Here is a 17,058-nt window from a genome sequence, read left to right as displayed (position 1 = left end):
CTACACAGATGTTTGTTTTAAATAACCAAAAGGGACACATGCTCTCAGGAACATGGATGGGGTCATGTGTGGCTTTCACCTGTCAGAAGTGTCTCTGCTATTCTGGGGTTTCTCCTGTGCACACAGTGCCTGTAGTCACCTGCTAGGGACATGGATTGCTCTAAGATGTCATCTTATATGTCATCAGAACCCCTGTGACCCTGGCACTTGGCCTTCTTCCTCCTTAGCAGATACACAATCTTCATGTAGGTACACAGTGATTACAGACAACAGATTAAAGTGACCCTGGCACTTGGCCTTCTTCCTCCTTAGCAGATACACAATCTTCATGTAGGTACACAGTGATTACAGACAACAGGTTACAAAACCAGGAGGGACCCAAGCAGGTTTCTGCCACGGGAGTTCACCAGAGTCTAGCCTATTCTTGTTGCCTCTCTCTGCAGATCTTTTGGGTTGCCATTGTTTTGGGGTAGGTCCTTACCATAAAGCCCAGGTTAGCCTCAAATTCACTTTTCTCCTGCCTGTCCTCCCCACTGCTCGGATCACAGGCCTGACTTTGTTGTGTCTCCAGTGGCCTCAGGGGAAACCAGCAGGACAGTTATTGAGTCTCTGTGACTTTCTGCATAGTGTGGCCGCTTGCTGTCTTGGCCCCTGGACCACAGGTCCTCATCCTGTGGAAGCAGCTCTAAGGATTGAGTGCATAGTGTCTTCCCCTTTACCTGTCTGCATTTACCAGCACGGCTGTGGACGTGCTCTTGTCAGTAGTGTGGGTAGACACAGGCCTCAGGCCAGAGGCTGAGCGGCGTAGTCCCCTCTGACGGGCCCAGCCCAGGGTGGTTCTGTGCAGCTCTTCAAGTTGGACCAGGATTTTGTGGCAAAGCATCCAGAAAGGAGATGACTGAGGCAGAGGCTCAGCTTAAGCAGGTATTCCACCCACCCAGAGGAGAGGGCACGCTCTAGCGTGTCGGCAGGGCCTCTGTGGAGGGACTGCAGGCAGTAGTGGAAGAATAGGAGAGAGGGCTACCGAGTCAGATATCATTCCCATGACTCCTCAGCACATTCTGGAGGGCATTGCTACTCTCCCTGTGGCTGAGGGGACTCTGCCTCATCAGGCTCAGTCATGGCAGCACAGATGGGCACGAGGATATCACGTGTTCACACCTCCCTGATCCCTGAGCTCCCAGGTCCTCTGTGCAATGTGGTTGCTGCTGTGCCAGTTAGAGAGAGGCTGTGCAGTGAGCTAGCTCAGCAGTGCGAGGTCCCTCCCCTGTGTCCCTCCAGGGCAGTTAAGTCTCTGAGCCCATTTCCTCGGTGAGCTTCTGTGGTGACAGGTTTCAGATCTGGGACTGCAGCGGCACCTAGGGTCACAGTGGTGTAAAGATACAGAGCTGCCTCTTGAAGTATTAATTAGCTTTAAGCAGAAACTGACCCTTGTTTTGTTTTTGTTTTTGTTTTTGTTTTTTGTTTCTAGTTTTTGACGTGTTTCTGTTTTGGTCTGACTAGGAGGAGCCTGATCTGGTTAGTGCAATTTATGGCCGAGGGATAGCCTATGGAAAGAAGGGACTACATGTGAGTATGTACTAGTCACGCTTGCCACCGCGCCCACACGGCTTGCCGCACCCAAGCCTTTGTCTGAACTGCTTCTCATTCAGTCAGCTCTGCCAGGACACAGATGAAAAAGAAGGGTGGTTGGTCACCCCAGGTGCCATGGCTAGAAGGTGGGGGACCAGGCTCCCCTGTGTCTTCCAGGTCAGTGATGAGCTGGCCACAGGAAAAGCCAGAGATCTGTGTTCTCAGAACATTCACTGACCACACTGAGACAAGGATATGTTGTCACAGTGGGACCCTCCAGCCTGGGGTCCTTTTACAGTGCGGCAGGTGGGATGAAAGAACATTTTTTTAAAACTATGTGACATTATTATTTGCTTATTTTGATTTTTTTTCTTTTTTTTGAGATGAGATTTTTTTCCATGTATCCCAGGCTGTCCTGGAACTCACTCTGGAGACCAGGCTGGCTTCAAAATCACAGAGATCCGCCTGCCTCTGCCTCCCAAATGCTGGGATCCAAGGGGTGGGCCACCATGCCTAGCCGAGACATTTATATTTGCTACATTTTAGGTATTTTGCAGATAGGGAAAAGTCTTTGTAGCCACGAGTAACTTGTTCCCTTTATTCCCCTGAGAAAGGTAGTGGAGCCGGTGGTGAGCCCTGTTCATTAGAATGTAAGAGTGCTGACCCGTTCAGTGAGTTGGCGGTGCCCTTAAGATCAGCATGCATAGAGTGCTGTACACAAACCCTTGTGTGATTCTCTACTACAGACAGTCATATGAGATAGAACTCAGAGGGAGAAATATAATTTTTGTAACATTTACATTGAAAACATCAGTCTTTAACATTTTATTAAATATTTTAATTAAAATTTATTAAAGTATAAAAATTCTGCTAAGCTGGTACTGGCTTGGAGAAAATTGATATGACAGTTATAATCGTACCCTTCTGAGACACAGGGGACCCAGATGAACCCAGCCTTGGTAACCATGGTATTGATGGTTCAAGACTATTTCGGTCATATGTCACCTCAGGTGCTTACTGTCCCCGTCTGTCTAAATTTTGCTGCTCAACATGTAACTTGTCTTTAGTGGAGGCTTAAGTGTACATTTTTAAGCATAAAACCAGCCTATGCATGCAGAAGCGAACTTAGCTAGGCCGGTCAAATAGGTCCCGGGTTCCTGGTTTTGGTCAACACTTGGCATTTTTCTGCCCCTCTCTGACAGAAAGCTGGTGGGTGCCGTTTCCCAGGTTGGCACCCATGTGGTGCCCCCCCTGGAGATGACCTAGGTTACGTTTAGATACTATCTGCCCTCTGTGAGCTTGTGATAAGCGTCCAGGTTCAGCTTGCCACCCTGTGGGGTGGGGAGACCTGGGTGTGGTCCCTGAGCAGACCTGGCAGCAGGGCACCGATGCAGACCCCAGGTCGTGTTCATCTCCAAGCAGCGGCTTCTCTGGAGACTACACCGCCAGTGTCTCAGAAGATCTTGCCACTGTCCATGCAGCAGTGTGTCTCACACTAAGCTAATACCTTTTCAAGGACATTAAGAACGCTGAGCTTGCTTTGTTTGAACTGAGCCGAGTAATTGCCTTGGAACCTGACCGTCCAGAGGTATTTGAGCAGCGAGCTGAAGTGAGTGTGGTTTTCTTTCTCTCTCTCCCTTATTGAATTAGCTGAAACTTGGAAGCTGATATTACATTATTACCATTGTAATTTGTAATGCTCCTTTACACTGAATTGTGTTCCCGAGGCCCTGTGAGCATGGTGGTGGTTACCAGGCAGCTGCGGCGCGAGTGGTGCTCTTGAGGCAATGAATGAGAATGGTGCTGAGTGTGAAAGCGTGGTCCCGAGGACACTCATTAAAGAGATACCATACACCATATTGCAGATACAAGTGACACACACAGTTTAACCAAAGTGGCTAGTGGGTTGAAGAACCTGAACTGTGTAGCTCTTGGAAGCGGCTGTCCCGCTGTTCTGGAAGGGAGGGGGAAGAGTAAGCAAATGAACAGCGTGCAGCCCGTGTGCAGTTGCTGGGTGGCGGGCCTGCCTCCAAAGGCACCAGGAACAGGGAGGTTTGCTACAGATCTCAAGGTGGAGACAGGCCTGGGGGAGCGCCCGTAGCATCTGCCGAGTGGACACCAGAAGCTGGGCGAGTATGCCAGGCCCGTGGGGCTGAGGCTTTCGGACAGCAGGAGCAGGGGAGCGCCAGGACTCCCTTCGTGGCTTTAAATCCACGTTCTTACAGTACTTCTGGGCAGTCGGGTCACACGTGCTCGTGTGGTTGGTCTGAATGCAGTCGGCTTTTTGATACGGATTGACTTCTTCTCCCCTGTCTCTCCCAGGAAATATAGCAAGTACAGGAGCACAGTGCTCAATCGCCCCGAGACTCCGTCTAGAGGTCTTATCCTTACGTTGTAGCATTTGAGATCTCAGTCTCTAAGAATTTTATGTTGCGTTGGGGACTTGGTTTTAATCTAATCCTTCTCAGTGCTTTAGTTCCTTTCCTGTCCGTCTTGGGTCTTACTATTGGACTAGATGGCTGTAGTATTGTCCCCACAGCAAGGGGCTCTTGAATGGTGCTTGGGCTGGCCACTGTGTCTCACCAGCTCTGGGTGGGCTCACTGGTGTTTCTCTCAGGACGCTGGGGATGTCTGAAATGACTCTGATAAGCTAAGAATTCAGCTAAGACTTGTAGGTTTTAAATATTTGCATATCTAAGAAAAAGCTAATTGCTCATCTAAAATGAGATTGGTGATTAGAACAGTAGTTTTCTATTATCTAAATGATACGTAGCAATATTTATGACAGTTACAGCAATCACTGCATCGTGATCTTCAGCGCTAAATTGCAGCCTGCCTTTGTCTGCCTTAGAGGTAATTTGAAGAACGCTTTGCTCTTGCAAATACAAATGCAAATAATACAAAAAAAAAATCTGTATTTTATAAAAGTATATTAACCATGACTTTAGATATTGACAGTTGTGCCAAGATCTGATCGTTCTTACCTAGGAGGTCAATAAGCAGAGAAGGATGCTTTTCATTCCAAGTGGTAGCCCCACCCCTTCCAGGGGTGAGATCAGGGCCTTGTGTCCATCTCCTGCATTGGAAGCAACTGCTAATGTTTGGGCTGGGCCCACCTGAGTCTGTGGTGGGCTCTTGCAGAGCAGGTGGCCAGTTAGTGACACAGGGTGAACATGCCCTTCCCTAGAGTACGCTGGACAGAGACCTACTGGAAGGACGGTAGCTTGGGGTCAGGTGCATGGACATGGGCCCACTGGGGTTTTCTTCTCTCTCAGTGACTTCCTTCTGGGTGCTGGGCTCCCATTGATGTTACTGTGCTGCCTGGGCCACAGTGACTCAGTGATGGCTGTAGGGGGCTCCTCAAACAGGCAGACAATTTCCCTGTGATGCTGCTGAGTGTGGCTGATGAGCTTGGGGCTGACAAGGCACCTGGGATCCTAGGACGTACCCTTCGGCTCTCCCTCCCACAGGGACTGTGGCTGCCAGGGACTAGTCTCTGTCCCAGCAGTTGGATGTGCATGTGCCAGGGTTTTACTTAAAAAGTGGACGTAGCATAAGTAAAGGGTTCTCATTTCAAGAATCTGGTACGCCCAGGGTGAAGACAGTAGCAGGGCGGTTGCTTGAGCCACTTCCCCGTCTCCCCTTGCTAAACAGAGATAGTGGCCCTTCTGAGCATCCACCTGTGCGTGCATGAGGCTATGGCTCGCAGCCTGCTACAGCGAGCGTTGTGAGTGGTGTGCGGCTCGATGGAGTGGGACAGTTAAAACACGGACAGTGTAGGGCTGGTCCTGGGAGTTTTTCCTGATTGCATGTTTTGGATTTCTAGATTCTGTCCCCTCTGGGACGAATTAACGAAGCCGTAAATGATCTCACTAAAGCTATTCAGCTTCAGCCCTCGGCACGGCTGTACCGACACCGGGGGACCTTGTACTTCATATCTGAGGTGATTGCCCCGTAAAGATTGGTCCACACCTCACTTCTCCCATCATCTCAGCAGCTGCTCCTTGCTAGAACGGGCTCAGTTTAATGTCAGTGCTACAAGGCAGCCGAGAGAGCACCGTCTTTGGCAAAAATTAAATGCAATAGAGAATAATCAGAGCCAGTCATGGTTTCACAACTAGGCTGTCAGCAGCGTCAATTCTAGACTGGCACGAAACGCTTACAGTTTGGTTTGTCGCTTCTACTTGGAGGTACAACTTGAATTCGTCCAGTTCTCAGTCTGAACCTGTCAGGTCTGCAGACCCTTCTTTTTAGGTGGCCCAAATCCAGCAAGAGTCTGTTTCTCTGACAGTGGCTCCTAGACCATCAGTGTACTTTAACAGTGTGCATATAGATCAGAGCCACAGCTTAACACACAGTGTGGCTGCACCACAGCCTGTTCATTTCAGAGGTGTCCAGTGTGGAAAAGATGGTCTGGTTGGTCCTGGAAAGGTTGAGATGAAGGACTAACATTAAGCCTCTTTGAACACCACTTAGCGGTTAACAAGGCAAGAAGTACTAGTTTGGCTGGACCCCTTCGCCGTGGTGTTTCCTTCAAGGCCAGGAAGGGCCCAGGACCCGCTGAGGTTTTGCCTTCTGTCCATCCACAGCAGAGAACATTCCAGATTCTAACAAAGACAATCTTATCTCTCCTCCTCCTCCTCTCCATAGGACTACGCGACAGCCCACGAGGACTTTCAGCAGTCCTTGGAGCTGAACAGAAACCAGCCCACAGCCATGCTGTACAAAGGCCTAACTTTCTTTCACAGAGGACTTCTGAAGGTGAAGCTGCGCTGCCTGCGCCTGCGCTGCTGTGCCTGCTTCGCTTGTGGGGAGGGAGACTTAGAGGAATGGATCCGATGCATCTCAAAATGATGTTGCTGGTTTCTTAGCAGTGTGTGTGTGTGTATGTGTGTGTGTGTGTGTGTGTTGCTTCTTCCTGGGCACTCCATTCCACATCCTTGTGTCTCTGTGGGGATCCCCGCTATGCCGCAGGCTTTGCCAGTAGCCAAGGATCAGAGTTCCTACCTCCCCTGCCTGAGTCACAGTGCCAACAAGGCCACGGGTACTCCTGGTACCCTAGTACAGGGTAATCCAAGCCACAGGATGGAAGGTAGGCCGGCCTGAGAGTTACACATAGCCAGTTCCTTGTTGGAGACCACACTGTATGATAAAGCCATCCTGGGCAGAGATGGTGGCCTTGAGCCCAGTGTTGAAGGCTAACTAATGTTCCCAGCCCAGGATGGGGAGTGTTAAGCAAGAAGAATGAGCATCTCACCACACAGAAAGTTCTGCCTCACACACTGTCCTGTGTACCCACATCCTGTCCGTCCGCTAGCTACTCGTCTTCACATCTGGCCATGCACAGCTCTGAAACGCTCGGGGTTCATTACCAGTTCCTACACAGCGTGAGGTAGTGACAGCACCTGTAAAAGCCACCTGTGTTAGCTGTCACAGGCCACCAGAGAAGCCTGAAAGAATCTGTGCCCTTGCTCTGAGCCCTAACCACCTGCTAGACACGTAGCTGAGCTCTCTTGGCTTCTTGCATATCCATAAAGTAGGCACCACCTTCTGTCTCTTCCCAAAGTGCCCCCCGAGTCTGGTAGCATCCCATGAGAAAAGTATTACAGTAATTTTATCAGGAAAAAATATAATCTATGTTTTATGCATGCTTTTTAAGAACTCGCGTCAAAGTGAAAATCAAAAGACAAAGAATTTGCCAGTTCTTTATATATTCTTCATATCCTACGTGCAAGTGCCCAGGATGTCTGAGAGAAAAGGCTTCCCTGTAGGCGCAGAGCTGCCTGCAAGGGTCCAGGACTCACACCGGGCTGTGCCTCCCACTAGGCAGCTCCCTTCCATTCTGTATCTTTCCTCACAGCCTCTGGAAGTGAAAGGTTTGGGCCACCACGATGCACAGAGGCAGCCTCGGGGCCCATGGAAAAGACCATCCAGTCCATAGTATGAGTACTTCTCGAAGGGAAGCGTACACCAGCACATGCACTCTCCGTGAGACGGAGCTGAGCAGTCACAGGGGCAGTCTCAAACAGGCTCAAAGAGTGAGACTTGGTTTGCTTTATCCAGATCTCCACGACAAGAGCCTGGGCACTGCTTTGACTGAGCGTTCGAGTCCCTCAGTAAGTGGGCCTTCCCAGGTCACTGGGTCCCTCCTGCCATGCTGAGTCAACATACGTGGGACAGCGGGCCAAGTGATGGGAGCACTTTGTGTTGGTTTATCTGTCCAAGCAGGTCACGGGGTTGCACCTAATCCCTCGTCCCACCCACATTCTTGTGAGGTGTAGATGCAGGCTACGTGAATTATGGACCAAAAGAATGAGCCCTGGTATTTGCAGACACACAGCATTAGACTTGGCAGTGGGCTTGAACACACATTTTTATACCATAAAGTGGATCTGTTCAGGCCGATGACAGTCTAGAAATTAATTAAGGAGGTGACTTTTTAATTTCACAAGAACCCTTCATGGAAAGATATTAAACATCTTATAGCCTTTTATTTATATGATTTGACTGCAGCTCGAGCCAGTCTTTACTTTGTAACTCTCCTGCCTCGGCTTTCTTGTATGCTGATTTCCCATGAGCGCCACCGTACTTGGCCAGGCACGTCACACAGCTGTCCAGTGTGGTGGCTCTACCCTTGGCGTATGACAGCAAGAATTTTTTGTTCATTTAGTCCATGCCTTAAGTACATTTTAAGCTTTTCACCTTGAGCTGTTGGGAGTAGCCCAGTGATGGCTGCCTAGTGGCCGGTGAGGATGGTGATGGTGGAGTGGAAATGGTGGCACTGACCAAGCCAATGGTTCTGAAGCAGGTTACGTACCTAGAGGTTGCCTTTCGTGAGCTAGTCTCTTGTTCCCAATGGCTTAAAATCTTGATTCTGCTATGTCCCTCTTTGGCAGAGTGAGGTAGAGAGCTGAGCAGAGCTTAGGCAGGAACCTGAAACCAAAGACCCTTAAAAGCTGAAGAGAATCAGACTCTGAAGAACTGTGGCGTCCACGCATGCTGTAAGTGGAGTGGGCAGCAGATGCCTGCTGGGCATCTCCCCTGGATGTCCACAGACACTGCAGGCTTAACATGCCCCAGCCCCCTCCCTCTGCCCTCCTGCCCTTCCTGCGGTGGCCACTACACTTGCCTGCCTCACCCACTACCACTAGACCCTGTCTGCCTTCAGAAATGTCTCTGAATCTACCTGTCTTTCCCTCCTCAGGGACGCTCACCTTGACCTTTCATTATCTCTTGACCAGCGCCCCACTGTTGCGCTGCCACAGTTACCACCCTTTCCCCAGGGCCCTGGGGAACCTGGGCAGGACCAGCTAGGTTCGTTGTCTCTCTCCACTCACACCCTTGTGTGCTGTTGGGATTTCCCAGCACTCCTGTGTCGGAGATGTGCACAGTACACACTGTGCCGTCTCCCTGCACTGCTGCTCAGCCCTTAGACTAGGGAGCTCTCCTCCTTCCCAGGGCCTCACCCCTGTCTCGGCTGTAGCTTATGACATTTATGCTGATAACCCATCCCATAACCCGCTTCCTATTCTAACGAGGCTGTTCTTAGAGGGCAGAGGTAGTGATTTGCTCGTCTCGTACCCACCCCTCAATACCTCGCACTGGCTCTGGTACACAGTAGGCACTCAATATGTGTTTGTTGACTTGAAGTATTATAAAAGCTCTAAAAGATTCAGACTAGGCCACTTGAGTAGCTACATTCAGTGTTGTGAGAGCCCCTCAGCTGTTCTTTCCCACCATTGCTTCAGAGAAGGCTGAAACCAACCCCTCTGGCCATGCCGCCCTCCATCTACATGGAGCCTGGATGCAGAGGCAGAAGCCTTGCAAGTCATCAAATACTTACTGAGCGCCTACCATGTGCAAGGCACATGGTGGCGGCAGCAGCTCTCTCCCACCAACACCTAGTTGGACAGAAGTGGTGTTGTCTCAAGTCAGGTCTTTTTCTTAAAGTTTCCGTAGCTGCTTAGCACCATTTGTCCTGTGCCTGGGAAAGCGTGATGTGTTTATACTTTTTATTATAGTAACAGTGATGTCATGCAAAAGTGCAGATGCAGTGGGTCCACGGGTGCAGGTACAGTCAGGTGTAGTGGGTCCACGTGTGCAGGTACAGTCAGGTGTAGTGGGTCCACATGTGCAGGTGTTGTGGGTCCACGTGTGCAGGTGTAGTGAGTCCATGTGTGCAGTTGCAGTGGGTCCACATGTGCAGGTGCAGTGAATCTACATGTGCAGGTGTAGTGACTAGCTCTAAACAGAGTGGTACCCTCCAGAGGCACCTCTCATATGAGGATTTGTGTGGGTGCAATGTGCCTTAGATTCCTCTCAGAGCCCACAGCACAGGGCCTCAGCCACTTATTACTGCTGCACTGTGCCAGCTGAGCCCACTGCTCTAGCCTCGTGGGTTGTTTTCTTTTTTTTCTTTTCTTTCTTTCTTTTTTTTTTTTTTTAAGATTTATTTATTTATTTATTATATGTGAGTACACTGTAACTGTCTTCAGATGCACCAGAAGAGGGCATTGGATCTCATTACAGATGGTTGTGAGCCACCATGTGGTTGCTGGGATTTGAACTCAGGACCTTTGGAAGAGCAATCAGTGCTCTTAACCTCTGAGCCATCTCTCCAGCCCTGTTTTCTTGCACTGTTAGATCCAAGGAATCCCCACCGAGCCAGAAGCCTTTTCTTTCTTTTTTCTTTTCTTTTTTCATGTGCGATGTATATTAATCTATCTATCTTGTTGACTCAGTTTAAGTGCAGCAGGCTATCATTTTGAATAATCTCATAGAGCTGTTGAGTTTCCTTGGTTCATTAGACTATTATGGATTGAAGAAGTGTTGTTATGAAGATGAAATCATTAGCCCTCCGGGTCCTGCTGAACTGTCTTACAGACATACATTTGTTTACCGTTAGGGTCAGAGCCTCCCCACAGATCACTGCCTGCCTTCTCGGACTTATCTAAGATAATTCTTGCAGAGACAGGCGTAGCATATGTGTAACCCTGTACTAATTCAGATGGAGTTCGGTAAATGGGCTCATCTTCTGCATACCTTCCACAGGAAGCCATTGAAGCCTTCAAAGAAGCTCTGAAACAGAAAGTTGACTTTATCGATGCATATAAAAGTCTGGGACAGGCCTACAGGTGAGTGGCAGTGGACTGAGACGGGAGTCTCTCAGAAAAGATGACCACTTTAGGTTTTGAAATCATGTGAGGGAGCCCCGTGTCAGGACCCCTGGTCTGTGTCACCGTATAGGAGCCCTGTCCGTGTGCACCGCTCTCAGACTCTCAGAGGGTGTCAGTCCCTACAGATTGGTGGTGTGCCTGGCACTCAGGGGTGCTGGGTGATTGACACCCTCACCATTTGCCAGGCGGTGTGGTGGTGGATTCCCATCTCAGGAAAGTCAGGCCGCTTCCAGAAGCTCTGGCTGGACCCTCTCCTTTTGGTTTTGAGTGTTGCTCCACTGTTAGAGCAGCCTCACTCTGAGCAGAAAGGTAGGCGACATGATTATCAGTGGACTCTGCAGGGTGCCAGGGTAGATAGGCTCTCTGGGATCCTAGCCTGTGAAGGAGCCATTGTAGCTACAGGAGAGAGGCTGTAAGAGAACTAGCAAAATTCCACCCTCACGTGGAGAGCTTACTTGTGTGATAGGACGGTTTGTGAAGACTTCTCTCACACTAGCTGAGAGGAGATTTATCTGGGATTTAAGGGGTGGTATTTCTCCTCCTGCTCTACAGAATTGTCAGGAATACACATTGAAAGTAGGTTGGAAGCAACCATATAAAGTGATTTTAAAGATGGAAGTACACATTGTGTCTTTAAAAAATATTTCTCATTTATAGGAAGTTGGTATACAGACTGTTCCCATCCTTTGGGAAAAGCTTAATATGTAAAAAGGAAATTGGTTGGTAGCAATCTTTTCCATTCTGGAAGGATTTAATGTCTGAAGTATAATCTCTTTTTTTTTCCTTCAAAATTTCAAACTACATGATGATTTACTAGAAGTTCACTGAAGTGACTTCAGAGACCAAAGGGATACAGTTTTAATCCTATGGGTTTGACATTTTCTGTGATCATGGTCCACGTACTTTCCCCTAGAATGGGAAGAATGTTCCCCCAGTGCCATTCTCGAGGTTGGCACTTGTTAATGAACTAGGGGAGGAGTTTGAATACACATCTGGTTTTGGAAATCAGTAAGTTCATTTTTCCTAGAGAAATCAAAGCACATAAACTTCCTGTAGTGTGTTAGATTACCAAGTGGTGTGAAGATTGTGACTGTGTGTGAGGTGTTCAGGTAGCCAGAGACACGCCCTCCCTCACACCTCACGAGCTCTCAGCACTGCACTCCAGTGCTACCATTGCTGCTCACCACGGTTGTCCAATCCTCAGAGAACTGGGCAACTTTGAAGCAGCCACTGAGAGCTTCCAGAAGGCCCTGCTGCTCAACCAGAACCACGTGCAGACTCTGCAGCTCCGGGGGATGATGCTCTACCACCACGGCAGCCTGCAGGAGGCCCTGAAGAACTTCAAGGTGAGCCTCAGCAGCAGGCAGAGCCATCGCTGGATTCTGCTTGTTCCTCAGAGTTCAGTGGACCTACCTCACCTGAAAGGAGGGCTTCTGGGTAGTGGGAGCAGCAGTCCTGACCCGTGTGCCACTAACTCAGCCATTTGTCCTAAACTACAGCGCTGCTTGCAACTGGAACCATACAACGAAGTGTGCCAGTACATGAAGGGGCTCAGCCATGTGGCCATGGGGCAGTTTTATGAAGGAATTAAAGCACAAACGAAAGTTATGCTGAATGATCCTCTTCCTGGCCAGAAGGCTAGCCCAGAGTACCTGAGGGTGAAGTATCTGCGAGGTAAGCAGACACTGGTAGGAGTGTTCCACATCCATGCTCAATGCTGTGGGCGTCCTACTGCTCCTGGGAGGTGGTAGAGTTGGGGGTGGGCATCCTGTCCCTAGCGTCTTGTTGCTGGAGGTTTCGGGACCAGGGTCCTCAGTGTCTTCTAAGACAGGCCTGATGTTCTTTCTACCTTATCTACAAGGCTTGTAAAACTCAGAAAAGCTTGGCCTGAGTAAAAACACACTTCTTAGATGTGCAATTCATTGTTGAAAGAGTGTTTTACACCCTCTCAGTTCACTGAAGGACAGGAAAAGGCCTTGCATGGAGGTTTCATTGTTTAGAGTTAGTGACCTGGCATCTCTGGCCCTTCATTCTGTTATGTCACGTCCTCCTGTGTCAGAAAGACCCAGTCTGGGTAGAAAGGAAGCAGTTCTTGAATTAGACACAGACTTGCTTTTTCTCCATATACATCTTCAAGTGTACACATATGCGTACCTTCCAAAGCATCCCCACACATCTTCCAGTATACACACTTCTTTGTATGTACACATGCACACCTTATGTGTGCACACGCATCTTCTTTTGTATACACACATTCTTTGTACACACATTTGTCTTCATATGTATACACATATCTTCCTACATATACCCACACCTTTCTATGCACACATACATCTTATGTATACGTATACATTTTCCTGTACACACATAACTTCCTAGGTACACACATCTTCTTATGTACACAAACTCTTTATATGTACACACATCTTATGCACACACATACTCATGTGCACACACATCTTGCTATACACACACCATATCTCCCTATACACATACACACATTTTCTATGCACACATACAGAAACAATTCTTATTTACACACACATGGACACACACGCACGCACACATCTTCATGTGTACACACACATCTCCTATACATACATAAACACATCTTCTCTCTCACACATACATGCTTTACTGTTCACACACACACACACACACACATACACATACACACATACCTTCTTTAACACCTATCTTCCTCCCCCCCACACCTTCCTGTATACTCACATAAACATCTTCCTATGTATATATACACACGCACACACATCAGTGTCCACACACACACCTCTTCCAGTATACATACATATTGTCTTAGGATTTCTATTGCTGTGTTAGAGCACCATGACTAAAAGCAGCTTATTGAGGAAAGGGTTTATTCTGCTCAGTTCGTCAGCCTAGACCATCACTGAAGGAAGTCAGGGCAGGAACCTGGAGGCAGGAATTGAAGCAGAAGCTGTGGAGAATAATGTTTACTGGCTTGCTCCTTATGGCTTGCACAGCCTGCTTTCCGACAGGCCTCAGGATCATTGTCCCAGGAATGGTACCACCTACTGTGGGTGGGGCTCTTCCACATCCATCATTAATCAGTACTGTATATACTTGTCTACAGACTGATATTATTGAGACATTTTCTCGGTTAAGATTTCTTCTTCCAAGATACGTGTAGGTTTGTGTCACGTAGACAAAGACCAGCCAGTGCATACATATATTATTCAGCATATAAACATGTTGCCCTCCAGTATGCACACACATGTATTCTCCCCACTGATTAGGGAAGGTGTTTGTTGTCTGCACACCCACATATTTTGCCTTTGTTCTCATTAGCCTTTGAGAGTATTATTCTAAAACAGAGAAAAATAAAGCAAGCCGTGCATGCAAATTTAAGTTAGGAATAGCCACATTAAGAGATAGAAGCAGTGCTGGTGAGATGGCTTAGTGGTTAAGAGCACTGACTGCTCTTCTGAGGGTCCTAAGTTCAAATCCCAGCAACCACATGGTGACTCACAACCATCTGTAATGAGATCTGATGCCCTCTTCTAGCACATCTGAAGACAGCTACAGTGTACTTACATATAATAATAAATAAATCTTACATATAATAAATAAGTAAATCTTAAAAAAAAAAAGAGAGAGAGAGAGAGAGATAGAAGCATACAACATGCAAGATGGTTCAGCAAGTAAAGACACTTGCCACCAACTCTGTCCAGCTGAGTTCCATCCCTAGGACCCACATGGTGACAAGAAAGAACTGTGTCCTACAGTATGTCCTCAGACTTACACACACACACACACACACACACACACACACGATGGCACACACATGCAGTTCCCCAAATAAGAAAAATGGAGAAAACATCTAAAAGAAATGTAAAAACAAGAAGGTGGATGTAACTTGGTAAAATGTTTTACCTAATTTAATAACAATTTAAAATTTTAATTCAGTATATAATTACTAGGAAACTTGGTTAGGGTTTTTGTTTGTTTTTTCTTCTTGTCTTTTTAGAGAGCATCACATCTTGTAGGCCCTGCTGACCATCTCAGCCTTCTGAGCGCTGAGCTTGCATGTGTGAGTCACCATGACTCTTCTAAGAAATGTTATGGCTTAGGTATAGGGAAAAACTACTCTTCCAGAGGACCTGAGTGTGGTTCCCAGCAACCACATGTGGCAGTTTAGAGCCACTGTAACCAGCTTCAGGAGGATCCAATATCTCTGTCTTCCAAAGGAACCTACACTGTTACGCATATATCCACATTCAGATACACATTCACACTCACGCGCACACACATATACATGTGCATATATATACACATTTACAGATATACACACTCATACATACACACACATTTTTAAAGTAGTAAAAATCTTTTTTTTTTTTGCTCTAGGTCTTTAACCCCTGGGGTGTGTTTTACAATCACAGGACATCTCAGTTTGAGTGCTCATCTTTTATTATCCAGTCTTGATCAGTGTTTGGACTTCATCGACTTTATAGTTGGAAATAGACTGATATGCATGTGTTATTCCATCCATCCTGAAGTTCCTAACAACTGAGTCAAGCATCAACAGCCCAGAGGGCCATCTTTCAGACAGCTTGTCCCTTACTCTCCTCTGGCTTAGCAGCGCTGGCACTGGGAATGACAGCCTGAGGGGCAAGCACACCTGTCAGTCAGGCTGTGGTGAGCCCGCACACCTGCTTGCTCCGTCAGAGCTGATGGATCCTAGGCTCGGCCTGACGTTTCCCTTGGGTTTTAGGCTCTGAGACAGAAAGACAAGCTCTTTGGCTTCATTCATGGAAAGGTTAACATGTAATCAGAGCAGACCCAAGCTGGCTGCTGTACGCTTGGTTCTTGTCACTAGCAGGCTTCTGTAGTCCTGAAGCTGTCTTTCAGAATTCCTGCAGTTAAGGACAGTGTGGTTCAAAGCGTCCACGTGGTGACCCACTCTGGCAAGGGCTTCTTGAGCAGTGTCTGGGTTTGGCAGCTCCTTTCCTATCTACAGAGTATTCTCGATATCTGCACGCACACCTCGATACCCCTCTGACGGAATATAACATTGACTCGGATCTACCGGGCAGCTTCAAGGACCACTGGGCCAAGAACCTGCCTTTTCTCATAGACGGCTATGAAGAGCAGCCTGGCCTGCAGCCTCACATCAGGTAAGTGCTGTGCCGTGTGGGTGGCACGGCCATCTGCAACCCAACTGGAGGCTCAGTGCTGTGCTGTGTGGGTGGCACGGCCATCCGAAACCCAACTGGAGGCTCATTTTGCTTTTGCATGTGTGTGTTGTGGGGGGGAGGGGGGGCGACTTTCTTACCTGTGTCACTTCTACACGAATGTTGGGCACCTTTATAATATATCAGTTATGAGACATAGTCAGGCCCTGCACACTGTGTGTCTGGAGAAGTTTATAGAAAAAATGCTAATGAGGACCTTGGACCCTACATATGCTATGTAAGGGTGTGCTGGTAGCAAACAGGGCGCCCATGACTTGCAAAGAGAGATTGCTTCTTTCAATTGTGTGGTGGGATGTGAAGCTGGCTGTGCCTAGTCCTGTGTGTGTCTTAGTTGAGCTCCAGTGGGGCAGTGCTGCCCTGCAGGTGTGATGCCATGCAGGTGTGATGCCATGCAGGTGTGCCACACAAGTCCTTATCTTGTTCTGAAATTTCCTGCAGGGATGTGTTACATCAGAATTTCGAGGGCTACAAGCCTGAAGTCCAGGAGCTGATCTGTGTAGCTGACCGCCTGGGCTCACTGATGCAGTATGAAACACCTGGGTTCCTGCCCAACAAGAGGATACACAGAGGTATTCTGGGAACTTGAAGTGGAATCGTAGCCCAGGAACAGGGTCTCTTAGCCGTGTCGTCTTCCTTTAGAAATTATTGTTTACTGCCCTCAGCTTCCCACAGGACCAGAGCACGGATGTGTAGGATAGTTGAGTGAGTTCTTCCAGCTTGGCTCTTAACCGATGTGCAGATACGGAGTGTGGCTCTCAATCCCTCACTGCCATCAGGCCAAGGCAGCTTTCCTTTTTATAGCGGGGAGGAGGGACTCAAGGCTCTGCCTGCTTCAGTAGGAAGCTGTGCTGGGTTGCAGTGGATCTCCTTAATGTGAATCATGTCATCGGAAGCTTGGTCTCACCAGCTGCTTCCTGTTGTTTATGTGGTCCCCCAGGCTTGAGAGGAAAGGTGAGAATTGGCCCCTTGGAAAGGGTTCTGGGGCTGGTGAGATGGCTCAGTGGGTAAGAGCACCCGACTGCTCTTCCAAAGGTCCTGAGTTCAAATCCCAGCAACCACATGGTGGCTCATAACCA

At 48.2% G+C, this 17,058-nt stretch overlaps 1 protein-coding gene across 1 annotated transcript in view; it reads left to right on the top strand.

Moving 5' to 3' along the window:
- Positions 1-17,058, top strand: part of Ttc13 (tetratricopeptide repeat domain 13) — a 49,385-nt gene that overhangs the window by 20,844 nt on the left and 11,483 nt on the right. Inside the window, exons 5-13 of the mRNA XM_029532415.1 lie at positions 1,504-1,569; positions 3,089-3,181; positions 5,399-5,515; positions 6,223-6,333; positions 10,624-10,706; positions 11,953-12,094; positions 12,248-12,422; positions 15,748-15,904; positions 16,421-16,551. Of these exons, the coding sequence (XP_029388275.1) occupies positions 1,504-1,569; positions 3,089-3,181; positions 5,399-5,515; positions 6,223-6,333; positions 10,624-10,706; positions 11,953-12,094; positions 12,248-12,422; positions 15,748-15,904; positions 16,421-16,551 (1,075 nt within the window). The remainder of the gene's footprint in view (positions 1-1,503; positions 1,570-3,088; positions 3,182-5,398; positions 5,516-6,222; positions 6,334-10,623; positions 10,707-11,952; positions 12,095-12,247; positions 12,423-15,747; positions 15,905-16,420; positions 16,552-17,058) is intronic.

Source organism: Mus pahari, chromosome 20 (genome assembly GCF_900095145.1).
Source record: "Mus pahari chromosome 20, PAHARI_EIJ_v1.1, whole genome shotgun sequence".
NCBI lineage: Eukaryota > Metazoa > Chordata > Mammalia > Rodentia > Muridae > Mus > Mus pahari.
This window is presented reverse-complemented; position numbering and strand designations above follow the sequence as displayed.